This window comes from Benincasa hispida, chromosome 9, assembly GCF_009727055.1.
Source record: "Benincasa hispida cultivar B227 chromosome 9, ASM972705v1, whole genome shotgun sequence".
Classification (NCBI taxonomy): domain Eukaryota; kingdom Viridiplantae; phylum Streptophyta; class Magnoliopsida; order Cucurbitales; family Cucurbitaceae; genus Benincasa; species Benincasa hispida.
Genome location: NC_052357.1, coordinates 41541561 through 41560631, shown reverse-complemented (window position 1 = coordinate 41560631; position 19071 = coordinate 41541561). Strand labels below are relative to the sequence as shown.

The 19071-nt window shown below is 36.1% G+C and overlaps 1 protein-coding gene across 4 annotated transcripts in view; it reads left to right on the top strand.

Annotated features, from left to right (window-relative positions):
• LOC120085897 (protein GIGANTEA-like) overlaps positions 1 to 18464 on the top strand; it is a 72642-nt gene extending 54178 nt beyond the window's left edge. For 3 of the 4 annotated variants that reach the window (XM_039042166.1, XM_039042168.1, XM_039042170.1), the window contains 7 exons: positions 6326 to 6409; positions 11444 to 11653; positions 11790 to 13337; positions 16623 to 16691; positions 16904 to 17122; positions 17272 to 17364; positions 17866 to 18464. In XM_039042166.1, coding sequence (XP_038898094.1) covers positions 6326 to 6409; positions 11444 to 11653; positions 11790 to 13337; positions 16623 to 16691; positions 16904 to 17122; positions 17272 to 17364; positions 17866 to 18162 — 2520 coding nt within the window. In that variant the 3' untranslated portion in view covers positions 18163 to 18464. The remainder of the gene's footprint in view (positions 1 to 6325; positions 6410 to 11443; positions 11654 to 11789; positions 13338 to 16622; positions 16692 to 16903; positions 17123 to 17271; positions 17365 to 17865) is intronic. The other variant, XM_039042169.1, reaches the window with a different exon arrangement.
• The last annotated feature ends 607 nt before the right edge of the window (positions 18465 to 19071 follow it).

The following is a 19071-nucleotide window of genomic DNA, read 5'->3' as shown; positions in this document are numbered from 1 at the left end:
GACGGAAGCGAATGGCGGCGGCGCTCCTCCTAAGGTGGGCGGTGTCGACAAACGGCCACTCAAACTCGATGACCTAAACTTGAACCCTAACCTTATGAGAGCGTAGCCGTCAAATGAATATTCGAAACCCTGGAGATGCTACCAATACAACAACTTGCTAAAGAAGTACTCCGATGATACCAAATCAGCAACTTGCTAAAAAAGGAGAATTATTTAAAGATCTTGAGAGATATAGAAGATTGGTTGGGAAGTTGAACTATTTAACAGTGACACGACTAGACATCGCTTATTTTGTAAGTATTGTAAGTCAGTTTATGTCATCTCCTACAGTGGATCATTGAGCTACAGTAGAACAAATTCTATGTTATTTGAAAGTTGTTCTTGGACGTGGGATCTTATATAAAGATCATGGCCATACAAGAGTTGAATGTATTTTAGATGTTGATTGTGCTGAATCTCGAGAAGATAGGAGATCGACTTCGGGATATTGTGTCTTTGTAGGAGGAAACTTAGTATCGTGGAAGAGTAAGGAACATAATGTAGTTTCTCATTCGAGTGTTGGATCAGAATATAGGGCCATGTCACAATCTGTGTGCGAAATAATGTGGATACACCAACTGTTATTTGAGATGGGCTTTAGTTTTTACCGTGCCAGCTAAATTATGATGTGATAATCAAGCTGCTCTTCACATTGCATCTAACCTAGTATTTCATGAACGGACTAAACATATTAAGGTGGATTGTCACTTTATTCGCGAGAAAATACAAGAAGGGTTGGTGTCCACATGATATATGAAGACTGGAGAACAATTGAGAGATATTCTTACCAAAGCTGTAAATGGAACAAGAATAAGCTATCTATGCAACAAGCTGGACACGATTGACATATTTGCTCCAGCTTGAGGGGTTATATATAGATGTCCTTTATTGTAATTGTACATACCTAGTCTAGGGCTTATATGTTTCCTATATATATGTAACTCTACTTTGAATTATAATGAGATAATTTATTCCAAAATACTGAGTACACTATCTATATTTGTAGTATTTTTTCTTTATTTGTGTAGGATCATTCTCCTATGTAAGAACTCCTATATTTGATTTTAAACATTTCGAAGAAATTGGAAGTACAATAATTTTATTTATTTTCAAAATTCTAGAATCTCCAAGATTTTATTTTATAATTCAATTCACCAAAAACAAGGCACAATCGGGCTATTTATATAGGCTAACCAACTAACCAAGATTAACTATTCTTAGCATGAATATGTTGGAAATTATTGCGAGATATAAATAAATGCTGAATAACAAAATTATATTTCAAACTCCCACTTCTAATCCCTAATAAGTAATCGATCATAAAATAACAAATAATAAAAAGAAAGAAAAAAGGAAAACGATATTGAAAAATATATTAGTTCGCCCCAAACTTGGGACTACATCCAGTCTTTTGCAACTACAGGTTCTACCATGATGGAGATTGTAAAGAACTCTCAAACTCACGCTACAAATCTCTCCCCAAATAGCCCAACAAGAACTATTTGAATCCAGTAACCACAACTCGATAACTTGAAATAAATAATAAAAGAAATCTTCAACCTAGAGAAAGAGAATACACTCTATTCTCTCAAATTTTACTCACCGTCACACACCAAAAATGGCTGAAGAATAAGAAAGAAAAGATTACTCCAGAGGCTCCCGGCTTTTCTATTCATATTTTGGCAAAATTAGGCTCATGACACTTCATTTTTTTTGTTATGACAAATTGGCTTTTTAAAGAGTTTCACTAACACTTCCTTTTTTGGTTTGATAAATCCACCTCCATTAATAACCAATCAAAAATCCAATTTTTACTCACCTCCAATTTTACTTTAACAAGCAAACACCTCCACAATTAACCAATTACAAGGTTTCTTATATGTTAAGTAAACAACGAAATAGGCTTTGTAATTCAAATGGGTCCATTATGAGTAATTCTTCACCAAAATCAGATTTTGTTTTATTGGCTTGAGGTAAGCTTTATTTTGTCTCCCCATCTTAACAATCTCCCACTTGGAGACAAAACGAGAATCTTGGCTCCCACTACAACAAAACTTTATGATCTTGGCAAACTCCAAAACTCAAATCCCACTACAATTGTTATCTCTAATATTCCTCGCAAACTCCAAGGTTCAACAATAAAATTTGTAACAAAATAGGAAATATACGAGTAAGCTATGTGGAATTGTCTCCCAGGCATTGACAGTCACATACTCCCACGTCAGCTAAGTGGTACCAAACGACACCTTCAGTCCAGAACACCTGTTCTTGAAGAAGACATACTCTGCAAGTGGCTTGATTCCTTCCTTCAAGCCTGCTACCAAGCTGGAGACTTTGTCAAAGACCTTAGCAATTGCTTTGGTCTTCCAATTTGATGCCCTTACTCGCCTTGGCGACTTCATCAATTCATTCGAATGTCTGACAACTGGGGTTTGTGATAGGCATCAACTTTCTCTCTCAGACTTCCTAATTGTTTCTGAATTGATAGATCTTGATCTGACTAATTGAAATTGGCTATCATTACTACTGGCTCAACTATACCTCTGCACCTGCCATTTGCAGCTTTAACTGGTATCCATAGTCTTTCTGATCCTTTGGCATCATCAAACCAACATCTATACAATGTAGAATATTTGTGGCCAACTGCCACTATCTAGGATCCAAACATGAGTGTACACTGGCGATTGCCAAACTCACACCTGTAACCCCTCATCATCCAACTTACCAATAGAGATGAGATTTATTTTCATCCTAGGCACAAACCTGACATCTCGTAGTACTAACTTTTTTCCATACTCCGTCTTCAAATTGACATCTTCAATTTCAACTACCTTGGAAACTCTACCATTTCTCATCCTCACTAGACCATGGTGTTCGAATGTGAAAGATGTGAATAGACTATCAATCATCCATTCAGATGATTGGTTTCTACTTGCTGTGTTACTTTCAACACAGACACAGGCATCATCTATTTCATCATCAATTTCAACTATATTTACCTGTTGCTTTCTTGTTGGATCCTCTTCTAATTTCCTACACTGACTTTTGAAGTGACCTTTTTTGTGACAGTAAAAGCACTCTATCTCTTTTTTCCTATTCTTCCACTTTTTCTTACTGCTACTCGACTCATCATTTTCAGAATTTATCTTGTCTTTACCCCTATTTACAACTAAAGCTGAACCTACAGTAGATTCTTTACTAACATTTCCTACAAATTTCGTCAGCTATAGCTAAATCACAAACTGCTGAAAATTTCAATGTGTTATCCCCAATAGAATTAGACACTATTATTTTCATAGTTTCCCAACTATTAGGTAAAGACATTAATAATTAAATAGCATATACTTCATCAGTAAATTCTATCTTGACAGATTTTAATTGATTAATTAAAGTGGTAACCTCATTGATATAGGAATTAACAGAGCGAAATGGGGTTGGAGATACTTTAATGAGGAAGACTCCCTTTGGCACAAGTTATTAGAAGCATCCATGGAAAGGACTTATTTAATTGGCACACATGGAAAAGTTAATTTAAGCCTTCGAAGTCCTTGGATTAGCATTTCAAGAGCATGGTCAAAGTTGAAGCCTTAGCACTTTACAAGCTTGGAAACGGCAACAGAATCAGATTTTGCTTGGATTCTTGGGCGGACAAGATGTCTCCAAATGTACTCTTTCCAAAAATGTTTGAGATTGCTCTTAAAACACAAGCATCTGTAGCAGAACATTGGGACTTCATTCACTCATCATGGTCAGTGGTCCTTAGAAGACTTTTGAAAGATGATGAACTAGATGAATTTTAGAATCTCATTGGGCTGGTCTCAAGAAAAAAGGTGTTGGACAGCCTTGATACTCGATTTTGGTTGCTAGAATCAGGGGGCTCCTTTTCAGTCAAATCATTGTTTAATCATCTCCAACTTGATCCTCGTTGGGAAAAGACTCGGGAAAGGCAATTTGGAAGACCAAGAGTCCGCACTGGGTCAACATTACTATTTGGATTATGATTTTTGGATCATTAAATTGTTCGGAGATACTTCAAAGAAAACCCCCCTCCCACTACTTGTCTCCTTCAATCTGCCCCCTTTGTATGGCAGCCAATGAAACCCAACAGCATTTGTTCTTCGGATGCTCTTACGATGTTAACTACTGGCAGAATTTATTTAATATTTTTGGCATAAGCTGGGTATTCGGCAGGTCCTTCCGTGAGAATACATTACAGATTCTAATTGGAGCTAAGCTGAAAGCGGGCTCAAGGTTGCTATAGATTAGTGCAATCAAAGCACTATTATCGGATATGTGGTTCAACAGAAATCAAAGAGTATTCCATAGTAAAGCAACTCATTGGCAGGATCATTTCGAAGCTGCAAAGCTTAATGCCTCCTCGTGGTGTTCCCTCTCCAAATACTTCAAAGATTACTCAGTACAAGACATAATCCTAAACTGAAGCTCTTTTCTCAAGCAAGATTATTAATTTTGTTTATTTTCTTACTACTCATATGTTGTAAGGGCATAGGTGTTATTTTCTCTAGCCTACTGTGATTTTCTTGGCTGTATTGTTTTGTTCTCATTCTATTATATTGAGATAGTTTGTATGGAAATGATGAGGACGCTAAAGGGGTGTCAACCTAGTTGAGATGTCCGAGTGCGTCTCCTAATCTTTAGGCCTTTTTTGCTCATTGTATAATCATCTTGTAATTTGAGTAATAGTCCCATTTCATTACATCAATGAAGAGGTTCGTTTCTTTTTTTTTTTAAAAAAAGAAGATATAGGAATTAACAAAAACATCCTCAGCCATTTGCACGTTAAAATATTTCTTAAGGACATAAGTCTTACTATTAGCAGATGGTTTCTCGTACCTATTTGTAAGCACTTCTATCAACTTGACTGCACTAGTTTCAGTGGCTACAAGACTGGCAACATTCATCGATAGACATTCTAATGACTGCTATTGCTTCTTCATTTAGGTTCTCCCGATCTTCATCTGACATCCCTCTCGGTCTCTCCTTCAATACTTTATGCATTTTCTTGTAAGTCAAGAAATCCTTAATCTGCATCTTCCAGTATCCAAAATTTGTCCCATAAAATTTTATGGTACCTTCGAAACCTCTTGGCACTGTTGATCCATGACTTCTAAACCAAAAGCTCTAATATCACTTGTTAGTAATTATTGCGTGATATAAATAAATGCAGAATAACAAAATTATATCTCAAACTCTCACTTCACAGGTTAGAGCAAAATAAGTAATCGATCATAAAATAACAAATAATAAAAAGAAGGGAAGGGGAGAGTGACACAAAAAAATATACTGGTTCGTCTCAAACTCGGGACTACATCCAGTTTTCTGCAACTGCAAGTTCTACTATGATGGAGATTGTAAAGAACCCTCAAACTCACGCTATAAATCTTTCCCCAAATAGCCCAACACGAATTATTTGAATCTAGTAACCACAACTCAATAACTTGAAATAAACAATAAGAGAAACCCTCAATCCAAGGAAAGAGAATACACTCTATTCTCTCAAATTTTACTCTCTGTCACACACCAAAAATGGCTGAAGAATAAGAAAGAAAAAATTACTTCAGAGGCTCTCGGCATTTCTACTCCTCTTTTGGCAAAATTAGGTTCACGGCACACTTCATTTTTCTTTCTAACAAATTGGCTTTTTAAAGAGTTTTCACCGGCACTTTTTTGGTTTGATAAATCCGCCTCTATTAATAACCAATAAAAAATCTAATTTTTACTCACCTCCAATTTTACTTCAACAAGAAAACACCTCCACAATTATCCAATTACAAGCTTTCTTATATGTTGAGTAAAAAGGGAAATGGGTTTTGTAATTCAAATGTGTCCATTATGAGTAATTCTTCACCAAGATCAGATTTTGTGTTATTGGCTGAGTTAAGCTTTTTCGTCTCCACATCCTAAATGAATGGAATCAAATACTTTATATTCCAATGAATAATCATGAGATACAAAGTTTTCTTATATAAGAGAAAGGCTATATACATAAAAGGAAAGTATCATAATAAGAATAAAATAAAATCTCTAATGATTTTACAACACATCAACGTATTTACAACCAACACTCCCCTTCAAACTAGTTTAAATATATCTTCCATTTCCAATTTGTCAATCATTTTATCAAATTGTACTTTTGTTAGCCTTTTAGTTAACACATAAGTAGTTTGCTCTGTATTAGGGAGCAAGGAATGCATATCACGCCAGTTTCAATTTTCTCCTTAATGAAATTTTTGTCGACTTTGATATGCTTTGTCCTATCATGTAGAATTGGATTATGTGCTATAGAGATTGCTGCCTTGTTGTCATAATACACCCGTATAGGAGTCTTTTGAAAGATCTTTCTGTTATGGTATGTATTTATATTGTAATTTTAATTAGGTGTCCGTTATTGTAATTTCATATCTCCTAGATTAGGGTTTCTTAATTACCTATATATATGTATCTTCAGTCTGATTAAGTGAATAAGAATTATCACTCTCTAAGGTTTAGAATATTTGTTCGACGGCTACACTAGGGTTTATGCTTCTCACAAGGTTAGGGTTTGAGTTGAGTCATCAAGTTTTGAGTGGCCGTTTGCCTCACCATCCATCCCAGAGAAGCGCCACCACCGTCCAATCAAGTCTGCAGCCGTCCGTCACCGAAAACAACCGCACGTGGAGCTCACGCGATGTCGGAACAGTAGTCCTCCTTCACCACGCACCAGCGCGTGGAGCTTCGTCTCCACTTTCGGCCAGTTGGGTTCTTCTCCGCTCGTTGTTTCTGATCACTCTATGCATTTGGTTTCATCAAAATCTGCTTGGTTGTGAGTTATTTGAATAAAATACCCGTTTGTGCTTAGGGTTTGTTGCTGTTTTGTTCAACTTGAAGTAGTTTTGCTCTTTTGTTTGCCTTTGATTTTGATTATGGTTTGTTTTTTCTATGTGTGAGGTCTACAAACTACTTATTAGCTCATAATGGATGAAGTAAAGCATATGGTCGTCTCTAATATAATTAATCGGAAATCGTATGTCACTGTTGTCGTAAGCCAGGACATATGAAACGTGATTGTCGGAAATTGTTGTATTAGAATCAACGATCTCAGCATGCTCAGATCTTCCACCAGTGATATGGCTGAAAAATATGTTACCCTCTTTGCTGACGACTTTGCTAAATTTCAAGTTTTCCAGGAATTATTGCAGGCATCTTCTTCATCTAATCCTATTGCCACCATTGTAGAGACACGTAATACGAAATGTCTTCTTACTACCAAATGGGTTGTAGACTCTAGGGCCACCGCCCATATGACAGGTAATTCTAACCTATTTTCTATGCCTCTGTCTCCCGTCTCATCTCCGTCTGTCACCTTGGCAGATGGATCAACCTCCCCCATCCTTGGATCCGACACCATTTCTCTCACTCCATCACTCTCTTTGTCCTCTATCTTACATTTGCTTCATTTGTCCTTTAATTTAATTTTTATTAGCCAACTTACTCGCGACCTTAATTGCTTTGTCTCGTTTTTTCCTGGTTATTGCTTGTTTCATGATCGTATGACGAAGAAGATTATCGGTAGAGGACATGAGTCGGGGGGGTCTTTACATCTTCGACAATCAGATACCGAGAGTTGTGGCTTGTCCTGGAGTAATATCCCCGTTTGATGTTCATTGTCGTTTGGGTCATCCGTCATTGTCTGTGCTGAAGAAACTTCATCCAGAATTTCGTTCCTTATCGTCTTTGAATTAGGATTCGTGTCAGTTTTCAAAATTTCATCGTCTTAGTTCTAGTCCTAGGGTTCATAAACGAGCTAGTGCTCTTTTTGAGTTAGTTCATTCCGATATTTGGGGTCCTTGTCATGTCATGTCTGAAACAGGTTTTCGTTACTTTGTTACCTTTGTTGATGATTATTCTCGTGTAACTTGGTTATATTTAATGAAAAATCGTTCTGAGTTATTGTCTCATTTTTGTGCTTTTTATTTTGAGATTCGAAATCAATTTAATGTCTCTATTAAAACCTTGCGAACTGACAATGTTGGTGAATATTTCTCTCATGTACTTGGATCTTACCTGTGTAGTCATGGCATTATTCATCAATCTTCTTGTGCAGACACTCCATCTCAAAAATGGGGTTGCTGAAAGAAAGAACAAACACCTCCTTGAAACAGCCTGTGCCTTATCCTTCCAAATGCATGTTCCAAAGAATTTTTGGGCTGATGTTGTGTCTACTGCTTGCTTTTTGATTAATAGAATGTCTTCCTCTGTCCTAAATGGAGAGATTCCTTATCGTACTCTTTTTCCTACAAAATCTTTGTTTCCTGTTGCTCATAAGATCTTTGGTTGTGTTTGTTTTGTTCGGGATATTTGTTCAAATCGTACTAAATTAGATCCAAAATCTTTGAAATGCATTTTCTTAGGCTATTCATGTGTTCAAAAGGGTTATTGTTGTTATTGTCATACTCTGAACATGTATCTTGTATATCCGGATGTTACATTCTTCGAAGATATACCCTTTAGTCCATCACCGTCGAGTCCGTGTCCAAGGGAGGAAGACGATCTTTTTATCTACGAGGTTACTTCTTCTTCTCCATCATCCCCTCCTTCACCTTCCGCTGTATCTCTTCCTTCTAATCCCCCAATTATTCGAGTCTACTTCAAGCGTCCTCCACAGCCACCTTCAGATCCATGTCCTCCACCACTGGCTTCTTCGACATCTGATCCGGGACCGAGTGATGATCTTCCCATTGCCCTTCGAAAAGGTAAACGCACTTGTACTTGTCCTATTCTTTGTTTGTTTCGTATAACCGGTTGTCTTCTTCCACTTATTCTTTTCTTACATCGCTTGATTCCACCTCTATCCCTAAATCTGTCAATGAAGCTTTATCTCATCCTGGGTGGCGTAGTGCAATGATTGAGGAGATGACTACTTTGGATGATAATGGTGCTTGGGATCTAGTTTCATGTCCAGATGGAAAGAAGGCTATTGGGGGTAAATGGGTGTTTGCTATCAAGGTTAATCCTGATGGGACAGTGGCTCGTTTGAAAGCTCGTTTGATTGCCAAAGGTTATGCTCAGATTTATGGGACTGATTATTCTTACACATTTTCTCCTGTTGCTAAATTAACTTCCATTCGACTGTTTATCTCGATGGCTACTACTTACAATTGGCCTTTGCATCAACTTGACATTAAGAATGTTTTTCTATATGGTGATCTTCAAGAGGAAGTCTATATGGAGCAACCACCTGGGTTTGTTGCTCAGGGGGAAACTAATAAGGTATGTCGGCTTCGAAACTCCTCGTATGGACTAAAACAAAGTCCTCGTGCATGGTTTGGTAAGTTTAGTCAAGCACTCGAATGTTTTGGTATGAAGAAGAGCACATCTGATCATTCTGTATTCTATCGACGATCTGACAATGGTATTACTTTTCTTGTTGTATATGTTGATGATATCGTTATTACTGGAAATGATGTATCAGGTATATCCTCCCTCAAGACTTTTCTCCAAGGTCAATTTCATACCAAAGATTTGGGATCATTAAAGTATTTCTTGGGTATTGAAGTGATGAGAAGCAAGAAAGGTATATACCTATCTCAACGAAAATACGTACTTGATTTATTATCTGAGACAGGTAAACTAGGAGTCAAACCATGGAGTACTCCGATGATACCAAATTTGCAACTTACAAAGGAAAGAGAAATGTTTAAAGATCCTGAGAGATATAGGAGGTTAGTTGGAAAGTTGAACTATTTAACAGTGACACGACCTGACATTGCTTATTCTGTGAGTATTGTTAGCCAGTTTATGGTTTCCCCTACCGTGGATCATTGGGCTGCAGTTGAACAAATTCTATGTTATCTGAAACTGCACCTGGACGTGGGATCTTATATAGAGATCATGGTCATACAAGAGTTGAATGTTTTTCAGATGTTGATTGGGTTGGATCTCGAGAAGATAAGAAATCAACTTCTGGATATTATGTTTATGTAGGAGGGAACTTGGTGTCGTGGACAAGTAAGAAACAAAATGTAGTTTCCCGTTCAAGTGCTGAGTCAGAATATAGAGCGATGGCACAGTCTGCGTGTGAAATAATGTGGATACATCACCTTTTGTCTGAGATGGACTTCAATGTTACTGTGCCAGCTAAATTATGGTGTGATAATCAAGTAGCTCTTCATATTGCATCCAATCCTGTGTTTCATGAACGAACTAAACATATTGAAGTGGATTGTCATTTTATTCACGAGAAAATACAAGAAGGGTTGATATCTAAATGATATGTGAAGATTGGTGATCAGTTAGGAGATCTACTTACTAAAGCAGTAAACGGAACCAGAATAAGTTATCTGTGCAACAAGCTGAGCATGATTGACAAATTTGCTCCAGCTTGAGGGGGGAGTGTTATGATATGTATTTATATTGTATATTTAATTAGGTGTCCTTTAATGTAATTTCATATCTCCTAGATTAGGATTTCTTAATTACCTATATATATGTATCTTCAGTCTGATTAAGTGAATAAGAATTATCATTCTCTCTAAACTTCTGAGTACAAGTTCAACCATTCTGCTTGATGATCTTTTAAACAATAATCCATGACCTAGAGTGCCTTTCAAGTATCTCAAAATCCAATTTACAACCTCTAGATGTTGTTCGTTTGTACTAGTCATATATTGACTAAACAATACTGACTGAGTATGCAATGTTTGGTTTGGTATGTGACAGTTATTTGATATATACCCTTGTCAACTAAAATTCTCTCTTCACTTTGGTGTTGGACTAAGTTTGGATTTATAGGTGTTTCATTAGGCATGCACCCAAGATTCTTGTTTCCTAGAAATACCACTCTTAGATCTCACCACTTCTATTCCTAGAAAGTATCTCAAACTTCCCAGGTCTTTGATTTCAAATTCAGTTGTAAGCATCTTTTTTTAGATTATCTCCTCTAGTCCCTTGTAATGATAATATCATCTACATATAAAATAAGAATTGCAATTTTACCATTCGAGGATTTCACAAAGTATGATCAGCTTAATATCGATAATAATCACTTTTAACCATAACTTTGGTGAATTTGTCAAACCAAGCACGAGGAGGAGATTGTTTTAATTAATAACGACTTTCTCAACTTGGATTTCCAGGTTTCTATTAGACTTGTTTTTCGTTCAAGGAATATGCATGTAAGCTTCTTTCTCAAGATCACCATTCAAGAATTTCTATTCAAATATACAATAATAATAATAATAATAATAATAAGATCCCCAGGTAAATATGAGATTTTCAAATCCTTTACTTGGGATCATCATTTACCACCTATAATATTGTTCTCTCTGAACTGGAAAAGTCGGTCAAATTGAACCATGGCACAGTTTCTTAGAAAGAAGCAATTACTATGTGTTCATTCATGCAGCTTCCTAGGAACTGGATGCATTTACATTTCTTGCGTGCCATTGGCACTGCAATGTCCATGAGAGCTGGTATTGCTGCTGATGCTGCAGCAGCCTTGCTTTTTCGCATACTGTCCCAACCTGCATTGCTGTTTCCACCACTACGACAAGTTGAGGAAACTGATGTTCAGTGTGAATCTTTGGGTGACTATGATTCATCATACAGGGAACAGGTATGGACTTTATAGCTCATAATCTTTTATACATTATGCTTCTAGCTTCTTGAAAGAACTGATGAATTCGGTTTTTTGAATGTTGTCGTGTTTTCAACTCTAACAACTCCAAATATCATCTGTATACTTATAACAGATTGAAGTGCCTGCAGCAGAAGCTACAATTGACGCTACTGCACAAGGAATTGCATCCATGCTTTGTGCACATGGTCCTGAAGTTGAATGGAGAATTTGTACAATCTGGGAAGCTGCTTATGGCTTAATTCCATTAAGTTCCGATGTAGTTGACCTCCCTGACATCATAGTTGCAACACCATTGCAGCCTCCCATATTATCATGGAATTTATACATTCCTCTCCTTAAGGTTCTCGAATATCTTCCACGTGGTAGTCCATCTGAAGCATGTCTGATGAAGATATTTGTTGCTACTGTGGAATCAATTCTTCAAAGGACATATCCTTCTGAGTCTTTCAGAGAACAATCTAGGAAAACAAGATACTTTTCCAGCCTTGGTTCTGCTTCTAAAAATCTTGCTGTCACAGAGCTTCGGACCATGGTCCACTCGCTTTTCTTAGAATCGTGTGCTTCTGTGGAGCTTGCATCACGCCTACTTTTTGTTGTATTGACTGTTTGTGTTAGTCATGAAGCTCAATCCAACGGAAGCAAGAAATTGAGACGTGAACAAAGTGATGTTCTGGATGAAAGGATTGAGGACTTGCAAGCAGTATCCGAGAACCATACAGGAATAAGGAGAAAGACTAAAAAGCAAGGTCCTGTTTCTGCATTTGATTCTTATGTCCTGGCTGCTGTTTGTGCTCTTGCCTGTGAGGTCCAATTATTTCCCTTTGCTGCTAGGGGAAGTGATCATTTAAATACTACAGATTTACAGGATGTAATAAAACTGGTCAAAGTAAATGGTACTTCAACCGAGCTTCAAAATAGTGTTGGCTCAGCGGTATGCCACACTCACCGAATTTTGGCCATCATAGAAGCACTTTTTTCTTTAAAGCCATCTTCTGTGGGAACTTCATGGAGTTATAGTTCAAACGAGATAGTTGCTGCAGCAATGGTTGCAGCTCATGTTTCAGAACTCTTCAGACGGTCAAAGGCGTGCATGCATGCTCTCTCTATCCTGATGCGATGCAAGTGGGACGATGAAATTTACAACAGGGCATCATCATTGTACAACCTAATAGATATTCACAGCAAAGCCGTTGCTTACATTGTTAATGAGGCTGAACCTTTAGAAGCACATTTAATACAAGTACCGAAATGGAAGGAATCTCTTGTTGGGTTAAACGGAAAAAAACAAATTCAATATGAAGACGGTACCTGCTTTCATCCTGGACAATCATCTGTCCAAAAGTGTGATAATTCATCCCATTCCGAATCTAAACTTGTGTCCAAGCGAGCATCAAATTCGAATGAAGAGTTGGGCAACAGCAACACTTCAGTGAAAGGTTTAGCAAGCTTCTCAATGGATGCTTCTGATTTAGCCAACTTACTCACAATGGACAGGCGTATAGGATTCAACTGTTGTGCACAAGTTCCATTAAGATCAGTGCTCGCTGAGAAACAAGCATTATGTTTTTCTGTTATTTCTCTACTGTGGCACAAGTTGATTTCCGCTCCTGAAACTCAACCTAGTGTGGAGAGCACTTCGGCCCAGCAAGGATGGAGGCAGGTAAGCTTGTATAACTTTCTTCTCTTTTGGTTTTATCTTCTATATTCTTCTCCCTTTTTTATTCCTATTACACTGCATGAAATGTCTTTCTCATGCATAAAACATGGAGTTTGTAGGTTATAAGTTATAACATATGCATTGCAGATGGTGGTATTTATTGTTTTTACCTTGTATTAACTTTTATCTTCTTTTTGAGAATGACAGTCAAAAAATTTATTGATATGGTTACAAATGTCTGATAAAACTATAGTAAATTCTGTCAATGGATTTTGGAAACTGTAAGCATATTCTTATTAAATACAGTGCACAAAGATCTGACTTAAAAAAATTACCTAGGACATTGACCACTATATTTTTAGTTTTTCAGAACCCAGTTTCAATATTTATTTTGCTAAGAATAACTTTTGTCAATGCTTTTTATACAAGTTGAACTGAAAAAATTGAAGTTGATGGAATCAACATCGTATTTATAATGATATCACACGTCCCATGAACGTTTACAGTTAACTTGCGTATTTAATGGATTTCTTCATAGTTGTTCATCGTTAAGACAATGTGGCACTTGTGTTGGAGACACTTGGGAGCTGTTTGGTAACATTCTTTGTTTGTGGTTTTTTGTCTTTTGTTTGCAATCTTCAGTAATTTATTTTTTGTTTCTTGTTTCTTATTTTCAAGAAATATTTTCAGAATTATGTATAAATTTTAAAAACAGAAAAATTAAATTATGTTTCTAGCTCCTGTTTCGAATTTTTTCAAAAACTATAAATAGAAGTACTGGTCTATCACTTTTTACTAATAAAATTTACTAAAAGTTTAAATACTATTTCGGTCCTTGTACTTTGAGTTTTGTACCATTTTAGTTCATGTACTTTCAAATGTCTAAATTTAGGTCGTGTGCTTTTTAATAAAGATTAAAATTTATTCGTTCTTTTTGTTAGTTTGAAGTTAATTTTGTCAAAATCGGTTAAATAATACTAATACTGTTAAGATATTAATATATTTATATTTATTGTTGTACTCCATACTTTGGAGAATATTCTCATATTATTTATTCAAAATAAAGGCATATATATATAGGGAAGCAAGAAACCCTAATTTAGGAAATGTATGATTATTGTAAAGGATAACTATACATAATAATATAAATACATATTATAACACTCCCCTTTAAGCTAGAGCAAATATGTTAATCATGCCCAACTTGTTGCATAGATAGTTTATTCTTGCTCCGTTTACAACATTGGTAAGTATATCTCCCAATTATTATCCAGTCTTCACATATTTTGTAGATATCTTTTGGAGACATTAACACTTTTTGTATTTTCTTGCAAATAAAATGACAATCCACTTCAATATGTTTAGTTTGTTCATAAAACACTAAGTTAGATGCAATGTGAAGTGCAGCTTGATATAATTTAGCTGGCATGGTAACACTAAACCCATCTCAGATAAAAGTTGGTGTATCTATACTATTTCACACACGGATTGTCATGGCTCTATATTCAAACTCAACACTCAAACATGAAACTACATTATGTTTCTTAGTTTTCTATGACATTAAGTTTCCTCTTACAAAGACAAAATATCCAAAGGTCGATCTCCTATCTTCTCGAGATCCAGCCCAATCAGCAACTGAAAAACATTCAATTCTTGTATGACCGTGATCTTTATATAAGATCTCACGTCCTGGTGCAACATTTAAATAAAAATAACGATCCACTATAGGAGAAGACATAAATTGACTCACAATACTCACAGAATAAGTGTTGTCTGGTCGTGTCACTGTTAATAATTTAACTTTTCAACTAATCTTCTATATGTCAGGATCTTTAAATAATTCTCCTTCTTTAGCAAGTTGCAAATTTGTTATCATAGGCGTACTACATAGTTTGACTCCTAGTTTCCAATCTCAGACAACAAATCAAGTACATATTTCCATTGTGACAAATGAATACCTTTCTTGCTCCTCATTACTTCAATACCCAAAAAATACTTCAATTGTCCCAAGTCTTTAGTATGGAATTGACCCTGAAGGAAAGTCTTGAGAGAAGATATACCTAATACATCATTTCCAGTGATAATTGATTATACGAAATAAACAAAGTAGGGTTAGTATAAGTACATTTACCTTTTCGAAGGGCAATGGGAAGATCATCACTCGATTCTAAATCAGATGTCGAAGAAGCCATTGGTGTAGGACATGTGTCGAAAGGTTGTTGTGGAAATTTCCTGGAGTAGACTTGAGTAATGGATGGACGAGAAGGAAGAGATACAAAAGGAGACGGAGTAGGAAATGATGGGGGAGAGGTAATCTTATAGATAAAAAGATCATCATCTTCCCCTCGACAATGGCTCGAGGATGATGGACCACAAGGTATATTTTGGGAAAACGTAACATTAGGAGAGACAAGATAACTACTTTTTCATCTTGCTCTCCATCCAGATGCTAAGGTGGCCAATGTGTGGATTGCGGGTCTAGAGGCTTGGTATTGTGCCTTCGTCGTAGTCTCAATGATTTGAAGATTCATGAATGGACTTCTTTATCCCATCTTAGGTCTTCTATCAGATTATGTCCTTCTTCCGATACCTGGTCTTGGTCCCTTGATTCATCTTTGTCTTTTTCTAAAAAATCTCTTATGGCATATTTCGTGCGTACAATTGAGCCTCTTGTGAAGGATCTTTATTATGTTATTTGAAAGGAACATTTCCTAAGAAAATAAAAAAAAATTGTTTTTTGTTTTTGGCATATTTCTATGGAAGTTTTTGGTTGGTCTTTTACGTGTCCTAATAACATTTTTTTATTTTCTCACTTTATTTTTAGTGGGTCATCCTTTTGGTGGTACTAAAAAGATGGTTAGGTTAGCAATTAGGCACGTATTCTTTTGGATTCTTTGGGGCGAGTGCAATGATCGTCTTTTCAAAGATTCTATTAGGAACTAAGATATTATGAGCTACCTTTGTCCCATATCAGTTAGAATGAGATAACCAATGTGGTACTTAAGTGGTTTGGCTCTCTCATCTTAGTAGCTAGCTTTTGGGGTGTGGTTCTCCAAGGTGCTTAAGTATCTAACAGATTCTTGTTCCTCCTTTGATGGGTTTATGAATTTGGCTGTCTACTGCTTTTTATTGGTGCAAAACTAAGCATCATTTTCCTCATTTTGGTTTATCTTAGTTTCCAATTGGAAATGTTTGCTGTAATCACCTATACGGGTTGGGGTTTTCCCATATTTCATTTATTTTATCTAAAGAATATATTTATTGAATTGCACTTTTTCTCTTAAATAGGTAGTTGATGCATTATGCAACGTGGTATCAGCTTCCCCAGCTAAAGCGGCTACAGCAATTGTTCTTCAGGTCTACATTTCTTTACTTCTTTAGTGTTTGCTTCCTAGTGCTGTTACCTTTACCAAAGAAAGAGTCGTTAGGTGATACTATTAGGGATTAGTTTTCTACATCTGATAACCAGTTTTTGAATCAATACCTCATTTTCTATTTCATGGTGTTATTGTTAATGAACATAAGACTTCATGTGTTTAGTCATTTTCATGGCCTTCTGTGCTTGTCAGGCCGAGAGGGAGTTGCAACCTTGGATTGCAAAAGATGATGATCAAGGTCAGAAGATGTGGAGAATGAACCAGCGGATCATCAAATTGATAGTTGAGCTAATGAGAAATCATGATACTCCAGAATCACTGGTCGTATTGGCGAGTGCGTCAGATCTTCTGTTGCGTGCCACAGATGGGATGCTTGTAGATGGGGAAGCCTGTACTTTGCCACAACTAGAGGTAACAATGCAGTTCAAATTTGGATCAAGGAAATTATGTTTCTATTCCTCAGTCACACGGGAAACAAATAGTAAAATTTATATAAATGTTGTTTGTCTTCAAGCTTATTAATTATATGCCAATGTTCTCTTCTTGTCATGGAAGCACAGCTATTGGAAGTGACTGCTAGAGCAGTTAAGCCTGTACTGGAGTGGGGAGAATCTGGACTGTCCATTGCTGATGGCCTTTCCAATCTCTTAAAGGTAATATACATCGTTTCTGCACCCAAAGTAATCAAGTATTGCAATTTTTCAATGTACGACTATTTTGTAACAAAAGCAAAAATAAGTGTCAGACCTAAGAACAACTCCAACTTGTCAGGGCACTACTGGCCCTCTTATAATTCAAAGATTCAAATCTTCGTCTCCTTTGAATTGTAATTTCATGGGTTGACCTACCAGTAATAACAGTCAATGAGAACAATGAAGAGCACGAGAGAACAAATTCAAGGCGTTGCTACCACATAACTAGGATTGCACGTCAGACCCAAATTCTCTAACAGATTTAATATCCTACGAATTTCTTTACAACAAAATTTAGTAATGTCAAGCAAAGTTGTCTCTTGAGATTAGTTAAAGTGTAGCTAGTCTGCATATGGAAACAAATTGTAATACTCTAAAAAGAAGCAAACATAATCTTTTTCTTCCCAAATCTCTGTGAAGTACCTTTTGCCAATGTCTGTTGTCTGTTGTTTGTGTTTGTAGTGTCGTCTACCCGCTACTGTTCGATGCCTTTCTCATCCAAGTGCGCATGTCCGAGCTCTAAGCACATCAGTTCTTCGTGATATTCCGCACACCAGTTCAATTAAGTCTAGTTCAAAATCGATCAACATAAATGGCATCTATCCCTCTTATCAGTATTTCAGTTCAGGTATCATTGACTGGAAAGCAGATATTGAGAAGTGCTTGGGATGGGAAGTTCGTAGTCAACTTGCAACTGGACAAGCAACTCAGTTTCTTCAAGCTGCCGCCAAGGAATTAGGCTGCTCTATTTTCCTATGACATCCATGTAAACTTAGGTTTGTCCATTAATGTAGTGTCATGGAAGTATACAAGTTTGCGGAGACGATTTGTGTTATGTTTCTTATATGATACCGTAGATTATTATTATCCAATAATTCCTTGTTTGGTCCTGTATACATATCCTCTCACCAAGATGGTTGTGTATGAGGCCTTATAATGATGTGTTCAATTAGTTTTAGGTGTTTGGTAGTTCTCATGTACTTTTCCCTAGCATCAACTCAAGTATATGTTGTTTGGAACTAACACAAGTTTCTCTGATGTAATTTATTTCACCTTCTCCATATCCTTTCATTCCAGGTATATCTCAGGGCTGATTGTCTTCGTTGCTGTTTGAAGATTAGGATCTGTCTAGTTGCTAATGAAAACCGTTTTAACCTAGGTTTTGGGTCTAGTTTTCATTTGGTCCCTAAGTTTCAATAGGTTACGTATTGAGTCCTTAAATTTTGAATTTAATTTCAATTTAGATTTTAGATTTCATAATGTGATAATTTTACCATTGAGATAATGAGTTTTGAGTTTGGTGATAAGTTTTGAGATTTACACTTTAAACGTGGATTTTTCATTAGATACTCATTTTTAGTCTTAGACATTAATGTTTATTAATTAATTTAAAATAATTAAGAAGTGAAGTTTTAAAATTAATCTTAATAGTGATGAAAAATAGTGAAACTTAGGTTTCGTTTGGTAATTGTTTTATTTTTAGTTTATTATTTTCTTTAACTAAACCTATAAACACTTTTGCCACCTTTAACCTTTTTTTTATTTGTTATCTACTTCTTAACAATATTTTCAAAATCTTAGTAGATTTTGAAAACTAGAAAAAAAATTTAGTTTTCAAAAACTTGTTTTGGAATTTGGATTTGGTTAAAAATTTAACTCTTGCACTTA